The 27,409-nt window shown below is 49.0% G+C and overlaps 2 protein-coding genes across 7 annotated transcripts in view; one reads left to right on the forward strand and one right to left on the reverse strand.

Annotated features, from left to right (window-relative positions):
- MEAK7 (MTOR associated protein, eak-7 homolog) overlaps positions 1-11,309 on the forward strand; it is a 66,326-nt gene extending 55,017 nt beyond the window's left edge. For all 3 annotated transcript variants that reach the window (XM_029206967.1, XM_029206976.1, XM_029206958.1), the window contains 4 exons: positions 762-1,184; positions 5,505-5,623; positions 7,246-7,425; positions 7,862-11,309. In XM_029206967.1, coding sequence (XP_029062800.1) covers positions 762-1,184; positions 5,505-5,623; positions 7,246-7,425; positions 7,862-7,975 — 836 coding nt within the window. In that variant the 3' untranslated portion in view covers positions 7,976-11,309. The remainder of the gene's footprint in view (positions 1-761; positions 1,185-5,504; positions 5,624-7,245; positions 7,426-7,861) is intronic.
- An 11,246-nt stretch (positions 11,310-22,555) lies between these two features.
- The window catches only part of ATP2C2 (ATPase secretory pathway Ca2+ transporting 2), a 78,302-nt gene continuing 73,448 nt past the window's right edge, over positions 22,556-27,409 (reverse strand). Inside the window, exons 24-27 of one of the 4 annotated variants that reach the window (XM_029202956.1) lie at positions 26,729-26,876; positions 24,426-24,524; positions 24,197-24,338; positions 22,556-22,737 (exon numbers count right to left, since the gene is read on the reverse strand). In XM_029202956.1, coding sequence (XP_029058789.1) covers positions 22,619-22,737; positions 24,197-24,338; positions 24,426-24,524; positions 26,729-26,876 — 508 coding nt within the window. In that variant the 3' untranslated portion in view covers positions 22,556-22,618. Of the gene's footprint in view, positions 22,738-24,020; positions 24,525-26,728; positions 26,877-27,409 lie in introns of those variants that run through there. The other 3 variants (XM_029202937.1, XM_029202946.1, XM_029202928.1) reach the window with 3 other exon arrangements.

Here is a 27,409-nt window from a genome sequence, read left to right on the forward strand (position 1 = left end):
TGTGTGTATATATATATATATATATATATATGAATGAAGTACCGATAGCTTGTCTCTTGGTATCACCTCCATGTCACCTCTGTTCTTAGTAGGTAAGAGATGGAAATCAGAATGATGGGTGCTGGTCGGAAACAATTAAGTATAATTTGTAGTTAATGATATCCGTTCTCCCCAGATAAACTAGAGGGGTGCCCAGGAAGTAACCAACCACTACCCTGCCATAGCTGGAGGACAGCACACTTTCTAAATCCTTTCCAAATGATTTTGTTAGGACTAGTGGCTTTTGGTGTAGCCCTCTCAGGAGGGATTGCTGGGGAGTCTTGCGGCCCTGGGGTGAGGGTGTAGCTGTCTCCTGTGTCTCTGAAATGCAGCTTGGAGCAGAGAGGAAAGATAAGAGTGTCGATGTTGAATTGTTTAGATGAGCACTGTCCTACAGAGACAGAATGTGAACGCCAACCACATATGAAATTTTACATATTTCAGTAACCACATGGAAATACCAAAAAGAAACAAGCAAAATTAATTTTAAGAATATGTCCAAAGTATACTGTAACATTGGCAATCAATGTAAAAAAAATGAGGTATTTTACGTTCTTTTTCTTTTTCACGCCAAGCCTTTGAAATGGGGTGTGCATTTTACACTTACTGTGCATCTCGGTGCAGACGAACCACGCGTGGCTCCCCCGCTGGACAGAGCAGGTTTAGGTAAGTAGAGAAAGGGCAATGTCCTCACCCACTAATACTGTTTTCTCCTCCCCTAGGCGGTGAGAAGCTTCTGGGGCCTCAGCGGCTGGAATGTGACCGAACCACAATTGAGGACTGGGTGTTCAGGGCTCCCCACGTGGCCACGTTTCTGAGCGTGGTCATCCACCAAGGCTTCCTCCTCCTGTGCTCGTCCCTCGATCTGGCCACCCTGGTCCCCGAGCGCCAAGTCGACCAGGAACGGAAGTTTGCGAGCGTCCTGGATGTCCTGTCCGTCATCTACATCAACTCCCACCTGCCCAGGGAGCAGCGGCAGCACTGGCGCCTGCTGTTCTCCTCCGAGCTCCACGGGCACAGCTTCGCCCAGCTCTGCGGGCGCATCACACACTGTGGGCCCTGCGTGGTGCTGCTCGAGGACCATGATGGCCATGTGTTCGGTGGCTTTGCTTCCTGCTCCTGGGAGGTCAAACCTCAGTTTCAAGGTGAGTCTTGGCCACCAAAGCCCCACATGGTAGCACCAGTGCTCGTTACAAGTTCTGGTCAGACGGCTGCTGTGTGGAGACCTCCGAGCCCCGCCAGGGGACGTGCATGTTTCTTCCATCTCCTCCCGCAAGCGTTTTGCTAGACGTGTTTGGGAGGGTAGTGAAACGTGGTGTTTCTTTATGATGGTTTAACTTCATGGATTCCTTTATAGATTCTGGCTGCAGGGTCAGGTAAGCAGGATAGCTGTCCTCACCCCTGGCTTTCAGGTGAGGAAACAGCGGATCAGCATTAAACGACGCCAGGTCCTGACCTCCGGCGAGGCTGGGCCGTAGGTGCTGCGTAGGGGACTGGGAGATGCCGGCTCTTGCAGGTGGGGTGTGTTTTGTCGGAGGACCGTCTTCCTTTCCTGGAACCCCCTGTGTGGGTCTGCTTTGCTGCTTCTGCCCGTAGTTTTTCGGTTTTGTGATTTTGCTGGAGATTGGAAGCTCTTTGCTAGACCGTGAATGCCCTGGATCAAAGGCCCTGATGAAATACTTCCCCTCCTCAAAGAACTACTCTGATAAACGCTCTTAAAGGACTCTTTGAAAACGCTCATCTCCTGTCAGTGGGCTGTTCTTGTACTCAGAGGTGAACCTGTCTTCCCAGGATTGATGTCACGGTGTGTCCCCTGGGACCTGCCCCGGGCTGCCCGAGTCTCTGTTCTCAGAAGGTCTCCTGGGGGCCAACAGCTGTGAGATGGAGGCCTTTTCCTAGTGGCTCTGAGCAGCCGGATACAGGCCTGTCCTCACTCCCCTCAGCTAAATGGGGCAGCCTGGCCGACGCAGTTCCGGGGAGAGTCCCTCCCAGTGAGGGGGCGAGGCTAACACCCTCCCTGGCTGGGTCAATGGAAGGGAGAACCCAGGGTCCTGAGATGCGAAATACGGGGGAGAAAGGCCACGTGCTCCTCTGGGATGGGGGCTGCACATCGTAGCCAGACAGCTGTCAGCTGCATCCACTCTGCCTGCGTCCCCGCTCCCCCTTCTCTCCCCCCCACTCTCACCTGCATTGCTGCGGGTGCCTCCTGCCTGGCCCTCGCCTCCTGGTCTCACCCGTCCAGTTCATTTGCCACATCCCAGCCCACCTGCCGTGGTGCTTGTCCCCTGGAGACCCTTGGACGGACCCCCAGTGCACTCAGAATGGTGAATCCTTTATCTCCAGCCTCACGACCTCTACTGTGCCCTCTGCCCTGGGCTCAGTCTCACTGAATTACCCAAAGTTTCCAGAACAGGCCGCGCTCTCATCTCAGGACTTGGCACATGCTGCCTTTTCTCCCTCTTCCACCTATTTACACAGTCAGCTCCTTGTCGGGACTCAGTCCAGGGTCACCTCCTTCAGGAAGCCTTCCCGACCACACGAGTGCCAGTTAGTCCCTGCGGTCCTCTACGGGACTGCACGCTTCTGGAATTGTTCCCACCTTCCTTGCACCAGGGAAGCTTCTGCTGGTTGGGGAGCCGTGTCCAGGTGCAGAGGTGCCATTACGGGAGAGGTTTTAGCAGTGGTGGGGTGGCCCTTGTCTGGGGTGGGTGGAAGGGATCATGGTGTGAAGGCTGGGTGCCTTCATCCCTGAGATCCTGTTGTTTCCAGGGTTTGGTTTTCTCTAGGTTTTAGATTGTTCTAGATCTTTAATCCAGCTGTTGCTACCAGCCCTTCCCCACTGTGTCAGGGTCCCTTAAGACCACCCACATATCAGTGAGTCGCTAGGAGGACTCGGGGACGCAGCACACAGCTGTCATCACAGCTGATCTATTACAGTGAGAGGGTGCAGAGCACGATCAGCTCAGAGGCTGGGTAGGGGTTGGGGGGATGAAGTCCGGGAGAACCAGCCTCCAGCATCCTCTCTAGTGGGGTCGCACAGGACGCGCTAAATTCCCCCAGCCGCGAGCTGTGACAGCACGTGTGCAGTGTCGTCCATCAGGGATGCGTTAGAGCTTCAGCGCGCAGGATCTTTATTCGGGGGGCCGCTCACACGAGCACCCTCTGACTGACGCGCACGCAAACCCCAGACTCGCAGGAGGACAGCAGGAGTCCCGCACTGCCCCCCCCCCCCCCCCCCCTGTTCACACGGCTTATGCACAGGGAGCCGCTCATCAGTCCTGGGAGGGGGGACCCTCCCCAAATCCACCTTCCCAGACGCCAGCCAAGGGCTGACCCTGGAAGGCGGCCCTTCTGGGGACCCCAGTCTCGAGCCTGGGCTTCCACACACCCAGGTCTCTCTGTCACGGTGTCACGGGGAGGGGCTCTGGGGGGGTGACGGGCTGGGTCTCTGTGTGGTTGGAGGATGTGGAAAAACCCTGAGAATCATTATCATAGATGGAACTTCCGCTCCTTCCAGCTCCTTTAGTATTAACTCCAGGTCAGCACTGCTGCGTCTTCATGTTTTATTAACAAGCAGAATTCATCTTCTTGAAGAAAGGTGGAAAAATGAGATGACCAAGTTTTCAAACTTGAGCTCATTCTGTTCTGAAGCGTGAGGACAGAATTCCAGCAGGGGGCAGCCTAGCATCACAGATTCCAGTCGAGCTCAGGGCATTCCTGTCCATTTGTCCCGGGAAACAATCACTCCGAGTATTTGAGCCTTGAGATGGTGACAGCCGCTGGGTCACTTCATTTTCGCCTCTGTCGTCCATGGGGCAGCTACAGGCCCGCAGCTCTGAGCTGAGTCCGGCTCTGTCCTGGGCAAGTTGCTTACCCTCTCTGGGCCTCCGTTCCCCAGAAGCACAGGAATGGCAGCTTGTAACGCACTGGGCGATGGGTGGTGGTGTCACTGTGAGAGTTGGGTGAGGAGCCCCTCTGTGGAAGTGATGTTTTTACGGGTCTTATGACTCCTTGGTCCTTGCCCTGCACCCTCGAGGGTCATCTTCCCCACGGGGCCCTTCTCTCTGGGCACAGACCTCAGGATGGACTAGAGTGGGGTCCATTGTAGCCAAGGGGCCCACGCTTTGTGGCCCCATCACCTCACTTAGCATCCGGGACCCAGTAAATGTTGGTTGAAAGGCAGCCTTAGGATGGCAAGGCAAAGTGATGCTTAGGCCCAGTGCCCGGGGCCACAGGTGGGACCGGGCAATTCCTTGAGGCTAAACCCAACCTTGTGAGGCACATGGACTCAAGCCGGGGTCTTTAGCCTGGAGGGGAGCCCTGTGCCACCTGGTCCCGGTGACCTCCCCAGGCTCACCTCCCCCTTTCCCCAACCAGGGCTCACACCCTGCACTATAGCCGAGGGCCCTGCTATTTCCCCCATGCCGTGCCGTGTCCCTGCGGGGTCCCTCCTCCCTGAGTGGCTCTCACCCAACCGTCTCCACCTCAGGACGTCCTTCCCGACTTTGGGGGAGCTAAGTCCCCACAGAGGCCGGAGCGTCACTTGTCCTGACTCGGCAGGTCCAGGCCCATCTGTGGCCGAGGGCTGTCCTCCCCAAGGCCCCTCTGGGGCTCAAAGCCCCCTTCCTGTCCGCCCTCCACATTCGGGCTCCCTGGAGCTTCCTGGAGCTTCCTTCCCACCTGACGAATGGCCCGACCCCCAAGTACCTGAGCTCGGTCCTGTGTCAGGTGCCCTCACGCTGTCACCGTCAAGGGGCGGTCCTTCTGGCCAAGGTCTCACAGCTGTGGGGAGCATCTCTGGTCTGGCTCTGGCCTAGCCGGGAGTTCCCTTGGTGAGGTGCAGCCTCCGTCCCCTCCCTAGTGAGTGCATCGGGGAGGGCAGGAGTCTCTGAGATGGAGGGTGCTGTTCATTTCCAGGATTTTGACCGGTACCTTCTCTGAGTGGTGGCATGCCCACTCCTGTGCCCGGGCAAAGGTAGAGGGTCCCCTTTCCCTGCGTGTCCCCGCCCCTCCCTGTGGGCAGCTGTGTCTACAGGTACCCTGCCTTCTCCGCTCTGGGTGATGTGCCTACTTGAGGCCACGTGAGTGCCCAGCCAGTACGTGGAGTGGCCGCCTGCCCCTTGCTCCTTAGTTGAGACGAGGCTGCTCTTGCTGACTCTGGGGCGGTGGGGCAGGGCTCCCATCTCCCCAGGAGAGCGCTAACGGGTGTTCCCAGCAAGGAGATGTCACATTCCTTTGTAACGGTCACTCTCAGCCTGCACCTGCAGCTCATCCTACGGTCCCGGGCTCCGCCCGCTGGCCGGCCGGCCCTGCCCCCAATGCACAGGAGCCCCGCGCACGCCGAGGACCCGAGGGGAGCCCTTCCTGCTCAGCCATCTGAGCCACGGCCCGTTTCCATTTCCTGCTTTTCCCCATGCCCAGTGCCTATGGCTGACCTTGCTTCTTTTTGCTCTGATCGATTTCAGGGGATGACAGGTGCTTCCTGTTCTCCATCTCCCCCAGCATGGCCGTGTACACCTCCACGGGCTACAATGACCACTACATGTACCTGAATCAAGGGCAGCAGACCATCCCGAATGGACTGGTAAGGACTTGGGAGGGCAGGGCACGTCCCCCCCCCCCCCCCCCCCGTGGTGATGCACTGACCCCGACGTGCCCGGGGACACTCCGCCCTGCGTCAGGGCAGCTGTACACGCTCAGTTCGTTCTGTCTGAGTCTCAGGGTGGTGATGCGATGAGCGACAACGAGGACAGAATTTCTCTCGTGGAAAAAAGGGGCCTCTATTGGGGCATTTCCGGGGTTTGTGTGCAAATGACGGAGTCGCCCAGTGTTCCTGGCCATCAGGTGGTTGGTCTGTGGCCTTCGTGGCTGGAGATGCTGCCCTGCCTGGGGCACCACCCGGGCGCGGGGCCGGGGCTGGGCTCCCCAGACCCTTTGGACCCACGGGGGGTTGTCTGCTCTGTGCTTCAGCTGGGACTCCGCCACAGGAAGAAGATGACGTGGGGGAAGGCCGGGGGCGGTGGTGGGGATGGGCGCCCGCACACATGCTTAGCTTGTGTGAGAAATGTGTGTCCTGGCAGCACCAGCCTATTTCTTTCCCCTGCTTCTTAAAAAGCCCCTCTCGGGAAATTCCAGCCGTGTCTCTGAAAAGCCAAGGGCCGGAGAGGCTGGTCCATCTTGTCGGTGTGGAGAGGGCCCCATGCTCCTTCCCAGGCTCATTCTGAGGCTCCCACGGGGCCACCTGATGACCCCGGACGCCTTTCAGAAAGGACAGTTTGGGGCTTCCCTGGTGGCGCAGTGGTTGAGAGTCTGCCTGCCGATGCAGGGGACATGGGTTCGTGCCCCGGTCCGGGAGGATCCCACATGCCACGGAGTGGCTAGGCCCGTCAGCCATGGCCGCTGAGCCTGTGCGTCCGCAGCGGGAGAGGCCACAACAGTGAGAGGCCCGCGTACCGCAAAAAAAAAAAAAAAAAAAAGATAGGACAGTTTGGTGATGACAGGGGCGAGGGCCTCGGCCTCAGGAGCGGCACCCAGTGGGTCTCGGTGGTGGTCAGTAATCGGCTCGAGGGGAGAAGCAGCCCTGAGGTTAGCTGCGTTTCCTGCCCTGATCTCTTGCTCTGGCGTTAGCTTCAGGCTCCCCGGGCCCGGGGGGGAGGCACTGTTGGAGAGGGAAAGGGATCAGAGAGGTTGGACAGCAGTCTGTTCCCATCAGCCACTAGCTCAGAGCCGGCCGTGTGCCGAGTGGTTCCCGCCTTCCCGGGGCTGCCTCCTCCTTTCCCCCCCTGCTGTGCTGAGTGAACGACCTGCCTGCTTGAGCACCGGGTCCTGGGTCGGGTACGGATCGGCATCCCTGTCCGGGAAGTGCTGTGTAGACCTCTCCCCTTATTTTACCGATTGGTGTCTCTAGGCCTGAGGGCCTGTATTCTTTTGTCCTCTCTTGTCCCTTGTGTTTCCTGCCAGTGCAGCCCCGTGAGAAGGGGCCATAGGGTACGAGTCAGGACACCTTGATGAGTGTTCTAGGAACTTGTCATGGGTTACTTAAATTGTATCGATCTGTGAATATGTATTTCACAGTTAAAAAAAAAAAAAAAAGAAAGGAAGAAAATTGCGTTCACTTCTCATACGCCCCGGTGGCATGACGGCTGGGGTGGGCTTCAGGTGTCTGATGCTCCAGACCGAGGTGGTGCTATGCCCCTCCCTCCGCAGGGCATGGGAGGGCAGCACAATTATTTTGGCCTGTGGATCGATGTCGATTTCGGGAAAGGACACAGCAAGGCCAAGCCCACATGTACCACGTACAACAGCCCTCAGCTCTCGGCCCAGGAGGACTTCCAGTTCGAGAAGATGGAGGTGTGGGCGGTGGGAGATGCTTCGGTGACACAGCTGGTGAGCATGGGGGCGTTTCTCCCCTTTCTCGGCTTTGTCCCTTTTACTCCTCCATCTGGAGATGGTTTATTCCAATTTGTTTCCAGCAGCCGTTGCTGGCCAGAGGGATGCCAGTGGGTGGAAGTTTAGTAGAAAGAACCACCCCAGGGAGGTGGGATCCCGGGGGGGTGGGGACTTGTCTGCAAGATGAGGAGGGTCTGGGGTTCCTTCTAGTTCCGGGGTTTGACGATGAGTCGCCGTTGGGGCCCCTGCGTCTCGTCACCTCCCAACGATGGCATCCAGGGGCGGGGGGACTCAGTGGGGCTCGGGGGAGAGCCTCTACCACATTTCCCTTGTGGCGACAGTAGGAAATTCCCCTCTGATAAACTTGACAGCAGCAGGACGTCACTGCCTGGTTTTGGTCACTGAACACACCCATCCTTCCCTTCTTCCCAAGGCCAAGAGCACCAAGAGCGTTCTGGACGTGGACCCTACGGCCCAGGCCCTGCTGGAAGTCAGTGGGCGGATTCGCCACAGCGACGGGCTCCGGGAGGTGCCTGAGGACCAGTGAGGCGGAGCCCCCAGCACGGGCCTTCCTGGAGCTGGAGCACAGCCTGCAGACTGTGTTTTACTTTAATCCAGAGCGTGCTGGTCACGTCTAGGTGGTCCTGGAGGTGCCTAATTGAAACAGAGTACAGTCCCTCTGATGCTATATATCCATTGGTGGGTGTGTCTCCCCCGAAATATGTCCAATTACCAGCTTGATTCTTGGACTTTGCTCATTTTGTACAGATGAAATCCAAAGACGATGCTGAGACGTTTGAGGCCGACTGGAATTAGCAGTGGTTGGGGATTTGAGTTCTTGCTGGAGGGGAGAGGGCGGGTCCACTCACTGAGCGTCACTTGGCCTCTGCACAGGCCTCCCAGTTAAAAGCCTCGATGTCCCATGTCTACTGGTAAAGGGCAGAGGTGCTCCGACGGGAATCTCAACCCTTCGGGGAACAGCTTCCTCTGACATGGAATTTTTGTATTTCGGAAAAAAAAAAAAAGCACAAGGGTGTACTAACGGGGGTAACAGCTGGAGATTTTGAAGATAACGGTGATACGGGTCTTCAGTAAGGTTCAGTATCTGCCTTTCTCAGCTGTTTTTAACACATTACTGACCAGAGACGTATTAATACGTCTTTTGTTACCCAAACATCATTGACCGGAGACGTTTCAGTATTCATTTACCTAACAAATCGCCGTCCACGGGCGTTAGTTTCTGCAAAAATCCCCCGGTCAATGATGAGTTAAGTGAGTCTGTGCTATGAGCAAATGGGAAAACCAGGAGGTCTACGGAGAAGCAAAGTTGTGGTTCTCTTACTAATTTAAACGTGGGGCCATTCGGGGCCCTGAGGCTCAGATTCCTGTTAATACACGTATGGCCTGTCGTGGGAATTAGTGGTAAGTAGACTGGCCCGGGCTCCTGACCTCCCAGCATCACCCCCACCCCCGTGCTGCTTCCCGAGGGGATGTTGGGTACTTTGACAGCATGGACTTGCTTTAAACGAACAGTGATCCTGAAGTGCTAGCAAAGATGTTGGTGGGCTGGACCTCAGGCAGAGCTGCCCTGTCCCTTCCAGTCCCTGCATCCCTCGGAGGCGGCCTGAAGAATCTCCGGACACACTGAGAATCCCGCTCAGCGGAGCTTTCCCCTTTGCTACCCATTGCCCTTCTGCAGATCTGACGAAATGCTGCCTTGTTATTGAGTTGCCCCCAATTATAAGCCATAGTAAACCGAGCTGTTTGCATTTTACAGGCTCTGCATTCTCTACCGGGAGGCTCGTCAAACTCTGCGCTGAGCCCTGAGCAGAAGGCCTTGCACATGGGCCTTCGGAAGAGAAGTGCTCAGACAGTGACATGCACGCTCGGTCATGATTGATTTTCCTTATAAAAAGCCAGTTTTTAATAGCTTCTCAGGTACATTTTGTGACTTCTTAACTGATGGGAAGCAGATGCAGGATATTAGGATCCTCAGATATCCTTACCGTAATCTGAAGAATTAGGCCCCGAGTCTTCAGTGTGTTACAGAATATTTTTTTAGAAAAATGCAATGAAATAATGCCTCGCTAATAAAAGGTCCGTTGAAGACCACTTCCTACCGCCTCTGTCTGTGGCTGTCAGAGAGGATGGATGTGTCTGCCGGCCTGTTTTCTGCCTTGTGCCTCTTCTAACAAGAGTGCAGGTCATACCTGGGGGCCTGACGGTTTCCTAAGACAGCACACCTCCATGAGGGAAGCTGGGCGCCCAGCCCAGGCGCTTGGTCACCTGGGGTGTTCGGCCCTCGCAGGGGGTGTGGGGCAGCCGTGTGATTCCCCAGCACGTGTGGTCCCGAGCACACAGACCAGTTTGGTGTCAGCCGTGCCCGGGGCCACAGGACCCGAGGAACCACGCTCCTCCTGGGCCTGAGAAACCCGTGATGCTAGTTTTAACATGTGATGAGTTTGTTCTTTGATAAAATGGGAATAAGAATTCAGGTTGTAAGGACTAGTGGTCTCCCTGGAGGTGAAGACTCATAAGGGCCCCTGATAGGCGCTGGAAGGAAGGGGTGAAAAAACACTGTTCATGGCACAGCATGGCTGTTGTTACTTTTTTCCCCCACCATATTTTTTTCTGGAAATTTTTTTCTTTTATTGAATGAAAGAGTCTTTAAATTCTCCAGTGCTTTACAATTTTAAAAGGTTTCACACACATGGTCTTATATAATCCCATAATTCCCCCCCGCATATTGCCCCTCCCCACTGGTAACCACTAGCTTGGTCTCTGTATCTGTGAGTCTGCTTCTTTTTCGTTTTATTCACTAGTTTGTTGTATTTTTTAGATTTCACATATAAGTGATATCAGACAGTATTTGTCTTTCTCTGACTTATTTCATTTAGCATAATGTCCTCCAAGTCCATCCATGTTGCTGCAAATGGCAAAATTTCATTCTTTTTTTATGACTAATATTCCATTATATATATATGTACACACACACCACATATTCATATGTATGTATATATATGCACACCACATATTCATATGTATGTATATATATGCACACCACATATTTATCCATTCATCTGTTGAAAGACCCACCATATTTTTTTTAATTAAAAAATTAGCTTATGCATACACAGCAAAAAAGGTCAAAATATAAAAGGATGTAACTTGAAAGCTAAATCTTCCTCCTGACTCTGCTCTAGCATTTTGTTCCCAAGAGGTAATGTGTTGTACACTCTGGCCTGTCCCTCACCTTTTTTTGGGTGGAAATTGCTCTGTATCTACCCATTTATTCTCATTGTCTATGTAATGTCCCATGAGATGGATGCCCCATCCTTTCTGGTGTTCAGCCATCCCCGGCTGGGGAACCGTCTGTTTGTAGCTAATTGTTATTGGAATGAATATCGTTTATATACATCTTGGTGTGGTTTTGTCTGGCGAATAAACTCTTTGAAGCTGAATTGCTGGATCAAAAGGTACATGCTTTTTTATTTAGGTATTAACAAATGAACCTCTTTCAAGCTAGATTTATACTTTTGAGACGTGGAATGCCTGTTTGCCATGTTTTCACCAATACTATATTAAAATTTAGTTTTTGTTTACCTGACGCTTGAAAACTAATTTTTTTTTCTCTTATGAATGACAGTGAAGAGCTTCATTTTTCAAGAACGGTGTGTGTCCTATCCCTCATCTGGTTTCCTAGGGTGTGGGTGTTATTGGTTTGCAAAAGTGCTCTTTTTTTAAAAAATAAATTTTATTTCTTTATTTTTGGCTACGTTGGGTCTTCATTGCTGCATGCGCAGGCTTTCTCTAGTTGTGGCGAGCGAGGGCTACTCTTCGTTGCAGTGGCTTCTCTTGTTGTGGAGCATGGGCTCTAGAGGTGCGGGCTTCAGTAGCTGTGCCACGCGGGCTGTGTAGTTGTGGCTCGTGGGCTCTAGAGCGCAGGCTCAGTAGTTGTGGTGCACGGGCTTATTTGCCCTGCGGTATGTGGGATCTTCCCGGACCAGGGCTCGAACCTGTGTCCCCTGCATTGGCAGGCGGATTCTTAACCACTGCGCCACCAGGGAATTCCAAGAGTGCTCTTTTGAATTAAGCAAAATGGCATTGGCCGCGTGTGGTAAATGTTTTTTCCAGTTTGTCTGCCTTTATTTTTCCGTACATAGATTTTGCATTTGATGTCATCGTATTTCCCAGCTTCTGAGATCTGTGGTTTGCTTAGGAAGTTTTTCTCCACTCTGAGATTAAACAAAAAGAAATACCGTGTTTTCTTCTACTGCTACTGTGCTTTCCACTTATACTTCTGAATCTTTGATCCATTCAAAGTGTATTTTAATTTTTTATTTGTTTGATTCTCTTAAAAAAATTTTTTTTAGTTTATATTGAACTATAGTTGATTTACAATGTTGTATTAGTTTCAGGTGTACAGCAAAGTGATTTGGTTATACATATATCTGCTCTTTTCCAACTTCTTTTCACATTTATGTTATTATAGAATATTGAGTAGAGTTCCCTGTGCTGTATAGTAGGTCCTTGTTGGTTATCTATTTTACATATAGTAGTGTGTACATGTCAATCCTAAACTTCCAGTTTATCCCCCCATTGCCTTTCCCCTTTGGCAACCATAAGTTTGTTTTCAGTCTGTGAGTCTGTTTCTGTTTTGTAAATAAATTCATTTGTATCATTTTTTAAAGATTCCTCATATAAGTGATCTCATATGATATTTGTCTTTCCCTGTCTTGCTTACTTCACTTAGTATGATAATCTCCAGGTCCATCCATGTTGCTCCAAATGGCATTATTTCATTTTTTTTTAATGGCTGAGTGATATTCCATTGTATATATGTACCACATGTTCTTTACCCATTCCTCTGTCGATGGACATTGAGGTTGCTTCCATGTCTTGGCTTCTGTAAATAGTGCTGCAATGAGCATTGGGGGTGCACGTGTCCTTCCGAACCGTGGTTTTCCCCGATATATGCCCAGTAGTGGGATTGCTGGATCATATAGCAAGTCTATTTTTAGTTTTTTAAGGAACCTCCCTACTGTTCTCCATAGTGGCTCTACCAGTTTACATTCCCACCAACAGTGTAGGAAGGTTCCCTTTTCTCCACACCCTCTCCAGCATTTATTGTTTGTAGACTTTTTGATGATGGCCATTCTGACCTGTGTGAGGTGTTACCTCATTGTAGTTTTGATTTGCATCTCTCTCATAATTAGCGTGTGGTTTTTTTTTTTTTTTTTTGGAGAAATGTCTGTTTAGGTCTTCTGCCCATTTTTTGATTGGGTTGTTTGTTTTTTTGATATTGAGCTTCATGAGCTGTTTGTGTTTTGGAGATAAAGCCCTTGTCAGTTGCTTCGTTTGCAAATATTTTCTCCCATTCTGTGGGTTGTCTTTGTGTTTTGTTTATGGTTTCCTTTGCTGTGCAAAAGCTTTTGAGTTTAACTAGGTCCCATTTGTTTATTTTTGTTTTTATTTCTATTACTCTAGGAGACAGATCAAAAAAGATATTGCTGCAATTTATGTCAAAGAGTGTCCTGCCTATGTTTTCCTCTAAGAGTTTTATAGTATCTGGTATTACATTTAGGTCTTTAAGTCACTTTGAGTTTATTTTTGTGTATGGTGTTAGAGAATGTTCTAATTTCATTCTTTTACATGTAGCTGTCCAGTTTTCCCAGCACCACTTATTGAAGAGACTGTCTTTTCTCCATTGTATAGTCTTGCCTCCTTTGTCATAGATTAATTCACCATAGATGCGTGGGCTTTCTATCCTGTTCCATTGATCTACATTTCTGTTTTTTGTGCCAGTACCATACTGTTTTGATTACTGTAGCTTTGAAGTATAGTCTGAAGTCATGGGGCCTGATTCCTCCAGTTCTGTTTTTGTTTCTCAAGATTGCTTTGGCTCAAACTGTATTTTAAAATATACCTCTATCTTACCCCCAAATAAATTCCAGTACATTTTATATTAAACTGTGTGTCTCTTTCCCACTGACTTAAAATGCTACTTTCTCACTGAAGGTTTCTGTCTCATGTTTTAATTATCAGAGTTTTATGATAAAAAGATGTAAGAGCTGGGCTTCCCTGGTGGCGCAGTGCTTGAGAGTCCACCTACCGATGCAGGGGACACGGGTTCGTGCCCCAGTCCGGGAAGATCTCACATGCCGCGGAGCATCCGGGCCCGTGAGCCATGGCCGCTGAGCCTGCGCGTCCGGAGCCTGTACTCTGCAACGGGAGAGGCCACAACAGTGACAGGCCCGTGTACCACAAAAAAAAAAAAAAGATATAAGAGCTATTCCTTTATTACTACTGGGGTTTTTTGTTTGTTTGTTTTGTTTTGTTTTTCCTTCAAATGCTTATTTTGTCTGGTCTTTGGTAGCACTTTGACTACTTCTAAGAAGTTTGATAGTATTTTCTTTTTCTTTTTTTTTTTGGATAGTATTTTCAAGATGGCATTAAATATCGATAAACATAGGCAGAACTGACATTGGCTAATGCTGATTCTTCCTATCCAAGAACAGGAACATCTCAGTTTGCTATGTAAATTTTTGTTGTCATTGCTGGCACTGTGAGTGGACTTCCCCCCCACGCCCCCCCGTCCCAACCGATGATTCTTTGAACATTGGAAAGCTCTTGATTTTTCTACACAGTGTTGTACCCCGTTACCTTACTGAATTCTTTTATCCAGTGGTTCTCGACCTTGAGCCCGCATCAGAATCACCTGGGGGCTTCTTAAAGTACAGACTGGGGACCTCCACTCCCAGAGTTTGATTCAGTAGTTCTGGGGAGGGACTAGAGAATTTACATTGCTAATACATTTCCAGGTGATGCTGCTGTGGCTGGTCTGGGGACCTCACACAGAGAACCACTGCTGTTCATTGTTTCTGATAATCTATGAATTCTGTGGGAGTTTGCAGCTATTATGATTCTTTTTGTCTGAAAAAAAATTTTGCCTTTATTTTATTTTGGCTACATTGGGTTTTCGTTGCTGCGTGCAGCTTTCTCTAGTTGCTGCGAGCGGGGGCTACTCTTTGATGTGGGCTTCTTATTGCAGCGGCTTCTCTTGTTGTGGAGCATGGGCTCTAGGCACACGGGCTCAGTAGTTGTGGCGTGTGGGCTCTAGGGCACATGAGCTTCAGTAGTTGCGATGCGTGGGCTCAGTAGTTGTGGTGCATGGGATTAGCTGCTCTGTGACATGTGGGATCTTCCCGGACCAGGGATCAAACCCGTGTCCCTTGCATTGGCAGGCGGATTCTTAACCACTGCACCACCAGGGAAGTCCTTCCCTTTATTTTTGAAGGATTGTTTTTGCTTTTTATTTTTTTTAAAGATATTTTGACATTTTCCCCCTGGTACTTTAAAGCATCTTCGTGTTACGTTTTGGCTTGTGTGCTTTCTTTTTTTTTCCCCCCAGCTTTATTGAGATATAATTGACACATAAGATTGTGTAGTTTAAGGTGTACACTGTGTTGATTGCAGCTATTATGATGGCATACCTGGAAATAAGGATAATTTCCCTACCTGATTTCTAGACCTTTCATTTCTTCCTCTTGAGTAATTGTATCAGCAAATACTTTCCGAATTTTAACAATAACGATGCATCCTTCTTATTCTGACTTGAATGGAAATGCATCTAGTCTTTTATACATTAAGTGTGATGCTGGCTTTTGTTTTGAGATGTTTCATGTATATATATAAGTATACACTTTTTATGCAAAGAAAGTACCCATTTGTATTTGTTATTAAGACTGTCAAGAGTAGATGTTCAATTTTATAAAAAGCTTTTTTTTTAGCATCCATGTTTTTCTTCAGAGTTATTAACAAGAAATACCAAATTCTTCCAAATATTAAGGTTCCAAATACTGAGCCATCTTTGTGCTTTTTAAAAAAAATTTTTTTTAAATTTTATCTATTTATTTATTTTTGGCTGCATTGGGTCTTCATTGCTGTGCGTGGGCTTTCTCTAGTTGCAGTGAGTGGGGGCTACTCTTCGTTGCGGTGTGCAGACTTCTCATTGCAGTGGCTTCTCTTGTTGCAGAGGATGGGCTTAAATAGTTGTGACATGCAGGCTCAGTAGTTGTGGCGCACGGGCTTAGTTGCTCCGTGGCATGTGGGATCTTCCCGGACTGGGGCATGAACCCGTGTCCCCTGCATTGGCAGGCGGACTCTCAACCACTGCGCCACCAGGGAAGCCTGAAACTGTCACTCTTAATGTGTTCATTCAGTTGGCCTATGTTTAGTGTTTTTGTGGCAGTGTGTATAAATGAGTTGGTCTGTGTTTTCTTGTTTTGTTTTGGTCAGATTTTATGTAAGTCACGCTTTAAAACTGTGCTGGCCTTACAAAAATAATTTAGAATCTTTCTTCCAGGTTCTAGAAAATGCAAATGAAAGGAGTTCCTTAAAGTTTGGGTAGAATCCATCTGGTATTTCTTAGTTTGGTGGTGGAGGGAAGGGGTTAATTATTGATAACCTTATCCTTTTTTTTTTTTTTAATCATCTGGGTTGTCTGAAACCTCTGCTGGGATCAGTTTTGATGATTTTTTATATTTCTTAGTAAATTTTCCACATCATTTAAGTCTTCAAATTAATTTACATAGAATGACTGAAATATTTGAAATTTTTCGTAGTTGTAGATTTTTTTCAGTGTTTTCCTTTTATTTTTTTCCCTAGGTTAGGTTCTACCAATTTTGTTTTGTAGTTAATATTGTTTTTATATTATTGTTGCTGCTTTTTTATATTTATTTTTCATTTTCATTTTTTTGAGTTGATTATTAAATGACTAAATAAAGAGAGTAAATGAGAATATATGGGGCTACTACTTTTTTTCTGTGAGCTCTGCTTTACCTTGTGGCATGACCATTGCATTTACAGATTCTGATTGGCGTGTGTGTGATGAGCTTCCAGGTTTTCTGTAGTTCCATTTTGATTTTTTCTTGGGCCCAAGAGTTTTACAATTTTGGTGTGCTAGAGAATTTCTCCACAGCATCTTTTGTGGGTTTTTTTTTTTTTTTTTTTTTTTTTTTTGCAGTACGTGGGCCTCTCACCGTCGTGGCCTCTCCCGTTGCGGAGCACAGGCTCTGGATGCGCAGGCCCAGCGGCCACAGCTCACGGGCCCAGCTGCTCCACGGCATGTGGGATCCTCCTGGACCAGGGCACGAACCCGTATCCCCCACATCGGCAGGTGGACTCCCAACTTTTGTGGTTTTGTCGAACAGTGATTAGAGAGGTCGACTGTATCACATCTACTTCCTGGAATCAGTCGAGGTTTCAGTGGTGTCCTTACATGGCAGGTTAGTGATGAGTGAGGTCACCTGTATCTACTTTTTGAGATCAATTTATTTCCTTGCTTGTGGTCAGTTAAGAGTCTCCTAGTGAAGTTTCTGTGTTTTTCCTAAATTTCCTCTACTGTGCTCTATGAATTTGGATGTTGTGTTGGTACATACCCAGGCCTATTAGATTTTCGGTGGTGGTTATGTCTTATTAAATTCCCTTCTTTGTCTCATTGAATGCTTTTGGCCTGGATTTTTAAAATCTCATCTGACATTAGTAGTGTCACCCCTGTTGCGTGTGTTGTTGTCTGCATTTGCCTGGTATATTTTTGCTCAATTTTTTTTGAGTCTTTTTTTTTCCTTGAACTTTATTTTGAAATAATTTTAGATTGACATAAAAGTTGTAAAAATAGTGCAGAGAGTTCCTGTGTACCCATCACCCAGCTTCCCCCAATGAAAACATCTTAAATAACCACAGACCAAATGATCAAAACCAGAAAATCAGAGTTAATGCAGTACTATGAACTAAACAGTTCAAACCTTATGTGAATTTTACCAGTTTTTCCATAGTACCTGATTTGAGGCCTACTTGAAGTTAAGGGCACGGTCCTCCGGATAGCAAAGTCTACCCAAGGCTTCTGAAACCAATGGCAACTTCAGGGAATTCCCCAAACCACTCTCAGGTTGGATAACTTGCTTAAAAAAAAACCAAATTCATGGAAACCTATCATACTGATGGTCATATTTATTACAGGGAAAGGATACAAATGAGAACCAGACAAAGGGAAGATTCTGGGAGGGTTCAAAACACAGAGCCTCTGGTTGTCCTCGTCCTGTGAGTCCTTCTAGAGAGTCACTGAGCCTGAGGGTAGTCCTAGGGACCCCTGCCACAAGTTATATGAAATTTTATTACACATGCCTATCAGTGAAACCGCCACCACAACTGGGATACAGAACTGTCTCATCACCCCCAAACTCCTTCAGGTTCTCCCTCGATAGTCATACCCTCTTAATCCTACCCTTAGTAACCTCAAATCCATTTTCCATCATTATAATTTTGTCACCTTGGGGATCTCTGTAAATGGAACCATTTAGTATGTAACCTTTTAAGACTGGATACTATCACTCAGCATAATACCCATGAGATCCATCCAAGTTGTTCTGTGTATGTTCCTTCTCATTGCTGGGGAGAATTCCAGTGTATGGCTCTACCAGTTTCTTTATCTGTTCACCCTCTTAAGGACATTTGGGTTACTTCTAAGATTTGGCTCTTGTAAATAAAGCTGCCATGAACTTTCATGCACAGATTTTTGTGTGATGTCACCTTTAGGGTCAATACCTAGGAGTAGGATTGACGGTTCACATGCTAAGTGTATGTTAAAGTTTACAGGATGTTGCCAAGTTCTCCAGAGAGGCTGTAGCATTTACATCTGCGTCAGCCAACATATAAGAGTTCCAGATGCTGTGCATCCTTGTCATCACTTAGTATTGTCAATATTTTATTTTAGCCACTTTAATAGGTGTGTAGTGTATTTCATTGTGGGTTAAGGTTGCCTTTCCCTACTGGTTAATGATGTTGAACATCTTTTCTTGTGCTTACTTACCATGGGTATGTCCTCTTTGGTGAACACTCAGTTCAAGACTTCTGCCCTTTTTCTAAAATTGAACTGTTAAATTTTGAGATGTAAAAAATATTCTGGCTCCAAGTCCTTTGTTAGATATGATTTGAAAATGTTTTTCTTTCCGTGTGTAGGTTCTAAAAAATTCTCTTAATTGTAACTTTCATGAGTAAAAGTTTTTAAATTTGTGAAATTCAATTTATCAGTTTTTCTTTTCTTTTACAGATAGTACTTTTGGTGTCATGTCTAAGAACTCTTTGCCTAATCCTCAATTCCAAAGATTTTCTCTTTTGTTTTCTTCTATGGTTTGGTCTATTGCCCATTTTTGGTTAATTTTTGTAGAAAGTATAAGAGTTTCTTTTTTGCTATGGATGTCCAGTTGTTGCAGCACATTTGTTGAAATGAATATTTTTTCTCCCTTGAATTGCTGTTGGCTTTTTGTCAAAAATAAATTGGCTATACTTGTGTGGGACTATTTCTGGACTCTATTCTGACATTGATCTGTGTGTCTTGTTACTTTACCAATATTGCCCTGTCTTGATTACTGTAGCTATATAGTAAGTCTTAAACCCAGGAAATATGTTTCTTCCAACTTTTTGCCTCTTTTTCAGAATTGTTTTAGCTATTTTATAGTTCCTTTGTCTTTTCATATAAATTTTAGAATAAGATTGTCTATGTCTTAAAAAAAGATCCTGCTGAGATTTTGATAGAAATTGTGTTAAATGTATAGACCAATTTAGGGAGAACTGATATCTTTACTATATTGAGCCTTCCAAGGCATGAACACAGTATGTCTCCCCGTTGTTTTAGGTTTTCTCTGATTTCTTTCATTGGCATTTTGTAGTTTGCAGCACACAAACAGATCCTAAACATGTTTTGTTAGTTTAAGTATTTCAATTTGCTTCATTGTAAATGTGTATTATGTTTAAAATTTCAGTTTCCAATTGTTCATTGCTAGTATATAGAAATACCAGTGATTTTTTTGTTAATCTTGTATCTGTGGCTTCCCTAGACTCACTTATTGGTTCTGGAAAGGTTTTTGTGTTTAGATTCCTTGGGAGTTTCTACATACACAGTGTCATGTGAATAGGGACAGTTTTATTTTCCCTTTAAATCTCTTTTCCAGTGCCTTTTAATTTTCTTTTCTTGCCATATTGCACTGACTAGGAATTCCAGTATTATGCTGAATAGGAGTGGTGAGGCTGGACATCTTTGCCTTGCTCTTAATGTTATGGGGGAAGCATTCAGTCTTTCATCATTAAGTATGATGTTGACTATAGGGTTTTTTGTTTATTTTTTCTAGATACTTTTCATTTGGTTCAAGAAGTTTCCTTCTATTCCTAGTTCCCTGAGTTTTTATCATGAATGGGGTTTGAATGTTATGAATGCTTTTCCTGCTTCAATTGATATGATCATGTGGTTTTCCTTCTCTAGACTATTAATATGGTGGATTGCATTGATTATTGAATATTGACCTAGCTTTTCATTCTTGGATTAATCCCACTTGCTCATGGTGTCTTGTACTCTTTATATACGGCTGGATCCAATTTGCTAATATTTCATTGAGGATTCTTGTCTCTGTGTTCATGAGGGATGTTGGTCTGTGGTACTGCATTTGTATGGTTTTGATATCAGGGTAATGTTGGCTTCATAAAATGGTTTGAGAAGTGTTCCCTCCTCTAATTTCCTGGAAGGGATTGTGCAGGATTGTTATTTCTTTAAACGTTTAGTAAAATTTACCAGTGAAACCATCTGGCTTTGGTGATTTCCTTTACGGGGGACGGTTTTAATGATAACTTCAGTGTCTTTGCTAGTTATACAACTACTCAGATTATGTATTATTTCATCTTCAGTGAGTTTTAGTAGTTTGTGGTTTTCAAGGAATCGGTTTATTTCATCTAACTTGAGTTTAAGTGCATAAAGTTGTTCCTGGTGTTCCTTTATTTTGGGAATATCTTGAGGGATCTGTATGATATACCATCTCTCATTCCTAATATTGGTAGTTTGTATCTTTTTTTCCCTTGGATGAACCTCTAGCAAGATTGACACTTCCATTGATTTTGTCAAAGAACTGGTTTTGATTTTTTTTTTTTTTTCTATTTTTGCCTTTGACTTCATTGTTTTCTGCTCTTTCTTTACTGTCTTTGTTTTGGTGAACGGCCCCCTGCTGTTGATGGGTGGAGTTCTATAAAAATAAATGGAGCTAAGCTGCTTAATGGTCCTGTTTTCTCTATTACATCCTTGACGAGAAGAGCGTCTTCACTTGCATGCAGTCCAGTCGATCCAGTATATATAACACTTAATGGCTAGCTCTTTGTGTCTTATTTGGTAAAAAGTTACCTATCCCTATTTTTTCTTTCAAAAGCTTTACTGTTTTACCTTTTACATTTGCAGTTTATCCTGGCTTGTTCTGTATGGTATAAGTAAGGGTTAAGAATACTTTTTTGTTGTTTCTATTGCAAGTATCAATTGACCCTAGTTATTTTTACTATTTTTTTTTTTAATGAGAAACCTATTGCTTGGGGCAGCAATTTGCTGAAGAAGCCTGAAAAGGGAGGGAGCCACAGGGAGTGTCCCTGACTCAGAGAGAAGCCCCGTAGCAGGCTGTGTGTGTGTGTGACGTTATTTGGCCTTTACGTCTAGGCAGTCGCTAAAGGTTGGTAGCTGTGGGCAGTTATCACCCCTGCCCCAAAGGGGTCTTCTCCAGCCAGCCCCTTCCCTCTTCTTGTGGGGATGGCTTATGTGTGTGTCTCCTCATTTAGCTCTGGTGTCACTTGGGGCCAAGGAGCCTAGTGAGGCTGTGAATCTTACTTTGGAGGAATGTGGGCTTTGCCTGGGAGCTTCCGGGGTCCACTTTGACCTTCTTCGCTCTATCTGGCCTGGGTGTTACCACCCGGGGCAGCCTGTCTCACAGCTCCTGTGGCTGGATGAAGTGATTCACTTTTGTGTGTCAGTTTGGCTCGGCCATGGTGCCTAGATGTCTCTGGGATTTTTTAGGTGTGATTAACATTTCAACCAGTAGACTCTGAATGAAGCAGATGACCATCATGTGGGCGGGCCTCATTCCAATCAGTTGAAGGCTAGAAGACTGAGGTCCCCAAGAAGAAAGGAACCCAGACCCGAGCCCTGCAGTACCAGCTCCTTCCTGAGGCTCCAGCCTGTCGGCCAGCGCTGGAAATGTCGGACTCCCCTGGCCCCGACAGTCACGTAAGCCAACTTCTTAACACAACCGTCCTTCTCTTTGTCTCCTCTCCATCCTGTTGGTTCGATTTCTCTGGAAAGCCCTGCGTCGGGGGTGGGTTATAGCTGTGGCCTCATTTCATGAAAGATGGAGTTGCATTTCTGGTTCTCCGTGGTGGTTTTTGCCTGGCCACAGACATCCCTGCTCTGCCATCTTTCAGCTGGAAGGGCGGACACGTGTTAAGAACAGTCTTGGGGCCAGTGGGAAAGAAGCCTCAGGCTGGGCGGACATATTCCGGTTCCTGATTCTGGAGGGAAAGGCCACGCCTTGTTCAGCCTCAAAAGCCGAGGCCTTTGCTTAGGCTGTTCAGGATGTGACTGCCTCTTGCCACATACGTGGTCATGGACATGAGGTTGTGCGTTTCCCACCCAGCCACATGTAGGAAAGGGCTGATTAAATCCATCAAAATAGTCATCATTAAGAATACTGGGGGCTTCCCTGGTAGCGCAGTGGTTGGGAGTCCACCTGCTGATGCAGGGGACGCGGGTTCACGCCCCGGTCTGGGAAGATCCCACGTGCCGCGGAGCGGCTGGGCCCGTGAGCCATGGCCGCTGAGCCTGCGCGTCCGGAGCCTGTGCTCCGCAACGGGAGAGGCCACAGCAGTGAGAGGCCCGCGTACCGCAAAAAAAAAAAAAAAAAAAAGAATACTGAAAGCCCCCGTTTTACGGATGAGGAGATGGGGCCTCAGTTGGGCAGTGTGACCAGAAGCCTGGGTCCTGCCCTCTCCCCCACCCCCATCTTCCCATCCTACCAGGGGCTGCACGGCACCAAGCTATGGCACAGATATGTAGCCAGACGTGGTTAATAAAAATCATTGTGATTTAATAAATAGTGAGGTGTTTCTGTGCAGGTCCTTCACTGTTTGTCCCAGGGCCTGGCAGGACACAGTGGTGGATGGATGCAAGGCTGAGCCCAAGCTCCCCGCCGGTTTCCCAGGAATACCCAGGTGAGTGACCTGACGCCACGGTGTCCTGAAAGCACCTCTCGGAAGAGGTGGGGCAGGGGGAGGGCCACAGTCACACAAAAATATAAATTTAGGGGAATTTTACATGGGTCGGGGTCCACTATACATCTTCCTGGTGGATCTGGGCTTTCTGGGCTCTGGAGCAGAATTTTTCACATAGTTTGAAGAGCTCTGACAAAATGAACACGGAGGAGGCCAATCCAGTTAAAAGCAATAGATCTGCCAACAGGTGAAGAGAGAAAAAGGTCAGAGAGCACAAGCTGGCCCCTCTGGTCCCCAGCCCTGTGCTGCCCAGCACCGGAGCCCAGGGGGCTGCGGAGTTCCGTTCCCCGTGCTTGGTTCGTTCTGAGTCACAGAGGCAAGGGGCCAGGACCCGGGAGCCGAGGACCAGACTTTCCACAGTCCTGATGGGGCAGAGATTTCCCCAGCCCAGCATCCAAAACGCTGCAGAGCCAGCTCCACCAGGACCAGCTGGTCTTTGCAGGCGGCTCAGAGCTGGGAGGCGGGCAGGCTGCAAGCCTCAGCTGTAAGGAGACCCTTCCTTGGGCAGACGCCCCGGCCACGGCTCAGGCTCCCAGTCCCGCCCGACTCCAGCTAGTTCTGACCCCTACATTCTCCCCCTGAGCCTTTTCTGGGCTCCCTGCTGTCAACGATGCGTGACGGACATAGTGCCCGGCCCAGGCCCTGCACTTCCTTTAGACTTGGGAAGCTTCCTGAATTCCCAGTGGATGGAAACATCTGTAAGAAAACATTTTTAGGTTTTTTTCCTTTCTCCGTACCCTCAGGGACCCTGCTTTTTAGATTTTTGGGGAAGGAGAAGCGGAGGGTTCCCAGTCTCGCCCAAAGGTTTTCAGTGCCCTTGTCTCCGCCACCGCGGAGGCTGCTGAGCATTTCATGATCCTGGGATGTGCCCCGCCCTGTGCTCTGCCTTGGAGGCTGCCCTGGGGGGCGGCCTCCCCAGCCCCCTCACCCTCTGGCTCCCCGGTGGGGTCTGGATTGCCGACGGAAAGCTGGGCCGGCGGTCGCCCGGGTGCTCTCCCTGCACTGCTGCTCTCCAGGCCGCCTCCTCCCACTCCTGGTCCCCGTCAGCACCGTTTCAGGCAGAGAAGGCCAAGCCCCCAAGGGCCGCGTCCGCAGAGAAGCCTGCTGAAGATGCGGGGCCGTCCCCGGGGTGCCCCACGTGGCATGTGTGCTTGGGGCCCAGACAGCTGTGGTCATTGCATGTGGCCCTTCCAGCAGGGACTACCAGCTGGCCCACTCCTGCCTCCAGGTAAGTGGGTCCCAGGGACACAGGCCCTGTTCAAACCCCAACAGGGTAACCACACTCCTAAGCTGGGGCAGCACATCACAGGCTGAGCCCAGACTGTGGTCCATCCTGGCGCTGCCCCTGGGCCTCACCGTCCCTGCTCTGAGCCTCCTGCTGTGGGGAGGGGGTGGGCCGGGACGTTGAGACCCCTGTGCCCTCCCCTGACTCCTAGCAGGTACCCCCGTGTTTCCCGCCTTCTCCACTCCCCCCATCGCGTCGCCCCCTCCTACCCAGTGCAGATGTCCAGGAACGAGCCCAGTCCTTTGGGGACAGGATGGCCCCACGCAGGGACTTTACGCCCCGGAAAGGTCTGCAGCTGCCCCGTGCATGCGGCGAGGACGGCTGCGGTCCCGGGTGACCCCTCCCACTCACCGAGCGCCCCCAGGTTCTCCGTCTGGAAGACCTTCTGCAGGGGCGGCAGGTATATCACTGCTAGCTGCCCCAGGACAGACCCGAGCACGGAGTAGAGGAACGTGTGGTTCCTGAGGAAGCCGATCTCGGATATCAGCTTGGTCTGCAGAGAAGAAGGGCACAGTTGGGGCACAGGAGCCGCCCAGAGACGAGGGCCGGGAAAGCGTGAGCTGGGGCGGTGGGGGCTCACCTGGGAGCGGCAGGTCAAGGCGTTGAAGAGGTCGAAGAGCACGAAACAGGTGAAGGTCATGGTTGTGGTACGTGGGGTGCTTGCCTTGTCTTCGGGCATCTGGAACACGAGTGCACGGGGTGAGAAGGTGCAGGGGAGGCGGGGACCCCGTCCTCAGGACCCCTGTGTGAGAGCTGACAGATCTGTGCCTCTCTCCCCCGGCTGGCTGAGCACACGCGCTGGACAAAGGTGGGGGCCTCTTCCACCTTCCGGGCCATTGAGGATGCAAGAGCCCAGCTGCTCCTTGGGGGTGGTGTGGGGAACACCTGAGAAAAACAGAGCTGGGGGCTGTCTGGCGCCCCATCCCCCCTCCCGCACATGGGCGAGCTGGGGTTTAAACGCCTGGACGATCACCTGCCTAATTCTCTATCTAGCTCACCGGCCATGTCAGCACAGGGGCTGTCTGAACCTGCAGGCCATGGAAAGGTGACGCATAGTAAGATCCCCTACAGCGAGAACAGACGGCCTCTTCAGTAAGTGGTGCTGGGAAAACTGGACAGCTACATGTAAAAGAATGAAATTAGAATGCTCCCTAACCAGACACAAAAATAAACTCCAGATGGATTAAAGACCTAAATGTAAGGCCAGACACTATAAAACCCCTAGAGGAAAACACAGGCAGAACACTCGGACATAAATCAGAGAAATGTCTTCTTTGATCCACCTCCTAGAGTAATGAAAATAAAAGACAACCCACAGAATGCGAGACAATATTTGCAAACGAGGCAACTGACAAGGGCTTAATCTCCAAAATATATAAACAGCTCATACAGCTCAATATCAACAGAACAACCCAGTCAAAAAATGGGCAGAAGATCTAAATAGACATTTCTCCAGAGAAGACATACAGATGGCCAAAAAGTGCATAAAAAGATGCTCAACATCACTAATTATTAGAGAAATGCAAACCAAAACTGTAAGCGATAACACCCCACACTGGTCAGAATGGCCATCATCTAAAAGCCTACAACAATAAATGCTGGAGAGGGTGTGGAGAAAAGGGAACCTTCCTACACTGTTGGTGGGAATGTAAACTGGTAGAGCCACCATGGAGAACAGTAGGGGGGGGTTCCTTAAAAAACTAAAAATCGAATTACCCAGACAAAGCTATAATTTGAAAAGATACCTGCACCCCTATGTTCACAGCAGCACTACTTACAAAAGCCAAAACATGGACGCAGCCTCAACGTCCATCAACAGAGGAAAGCATAAAGAGGTGGTACATACATGCAATGGAATATTACTCAGCCAGAAAAAAGAGTGAAATAATGCTACCTGCGGCAACGTGGACCTGGAGCTTATCATACTAAGTGAAGTAAGCCAGACAAAGACAAATATATGCTATCACTTATATGTGGAGTCTAAAAAAAAATGATACAAATGAACTTATTTACAAAACAGACTCACAGACTTTGAAAACAAACTTATGGTTACTAAAGGAGAATCGTTGGCAGGGAAGATAGATTGGGAGTTTGGGATTAAATTATACACACTACTACTACATGTAAATAATCAACAAGGACCTACTGGGTAGCACAGGGAACTCAGTATTCTGTAATAACCTATAAGGAAAAAGATTCTGAAAAAGAATGGATACATGTATATGTATACCTGAATCACCTTGCTGTACACCTGAAACTGACACAACATTGTAAATCAACTCTACCTCAATATAAAATAAAAATGAAATAAAAAATAAGATCTCGGGCTTCCCTGGTGGCGCAGTGGTTGAGAGTCTGCCTGCCGTTGCAGGGGACACGGGTTCGTGCCCAGGTCCGGGAGGATCCCACACGCCGCGGAGCGGCTGGGCCCGTGAGCCATGGCCGCTGAGCCTGCGCGTCCGGAGCCTGTGCTCCACAACGGGAGAGGCCGCAGCGGTGACAGGCCCGCGTACCGCAAAAAAAAAAAAAAAAAAAAAAAGGTTCTCCCAAACAGTCACCTCCTGAGAATAAGACAGGAGTTTCTTTTACTAGATGTCAGATTGTTTCCTGGGAATAATACAAAGCAGGAGAGGCACCGTGTCCCATTTAGGAAAAAATCTGCCGCCTTTTCTCTGCCTGTGAGGCCTCACGTCCCTTCCACCCGGTCCCACCTCTGCAGCGTCAGCTTGCAGTCCCTCCCCCTCGCTCTGCTGCCCCCTCCGCTGCACGTGTGTTTGTCTCCCCCAGCCACGGCACCTGCACCCCTGGGGGCCGGGACCACACCCCTGCCCCGCGTCTGCCACCACACAGACCCGCTGGCCAAGCCCATGAGGACTCCCCCACCTCTTTCCAGAAGATGAAGAGGGTCCCGCTGATGATGGTGGCGGCCGACAGGAGGATCTTCAGGATGAGGGCTCTGCCGAGTATCATGTCCTTGATGTTCCGTGGCGGCTGCCTGAGGGTGTCCCCGTCGACCGGCTCTACCCCCAAGCTGCTCGGAACAAAACCGGACGCTTGGAACTAAACCACTGAAGAGACGTGCAGTGGTTAAATGCGCGAGGCCACCCGGCAAAGTGACGCACAAAGGGTCCGCATCGAAGGCCTGGACGGGTGTGGGCAGTGCCTCCAGGTTGTTCCCCGGCCCCTCCTGCCTCACGTCCTCTGCTCCGCCGCCACAGCCTGGACCCCACCGGCAGCCCAGCAGCTCCACCGCCCTCCCGCATCCCCAGCCATGAGTTCGGTGACAGAAGACCATGCCTGTGGCCGACCACGTGGTCCTGAATGGTGCCCGGTCATTCCCTGTCACCTCGGAGGCCCCCGCCCCCAGCTCGGGCCTGGCCTCATCCGAGCTGGCCTGGAGAAATGGGATCCAGGCCCTGCCCACTGAAGAGCCCCCCAGCAACTGAGGGGACCTGCCTTCAGCCAACTCAAAGGCAGCGGGATCGGGGCTAGGCCCGCAGTGGATGGTGTGGGGCACCAAGGAGGGAGCAGGCTGGGGGACGCCCACACTGGGCAGATACGGCT

This window comes from Monodon monoceros, unplaced genomic scaffold, assembly GCF_005190385.1.
Source record: "Monodon monoceros isolate NGI ecotype Baffin Bay Population unplaced genomic scaffold, NGI_Narwhal_1 Super_Scaffold_10, whole genome shotgun sequence".
NCBI classification, from domain to species: Eukaryota; Metazoa; Chordata; class Mammalia; order Artiodactyla; family Monodontidae; genus Monodon; species Monodon monoceros.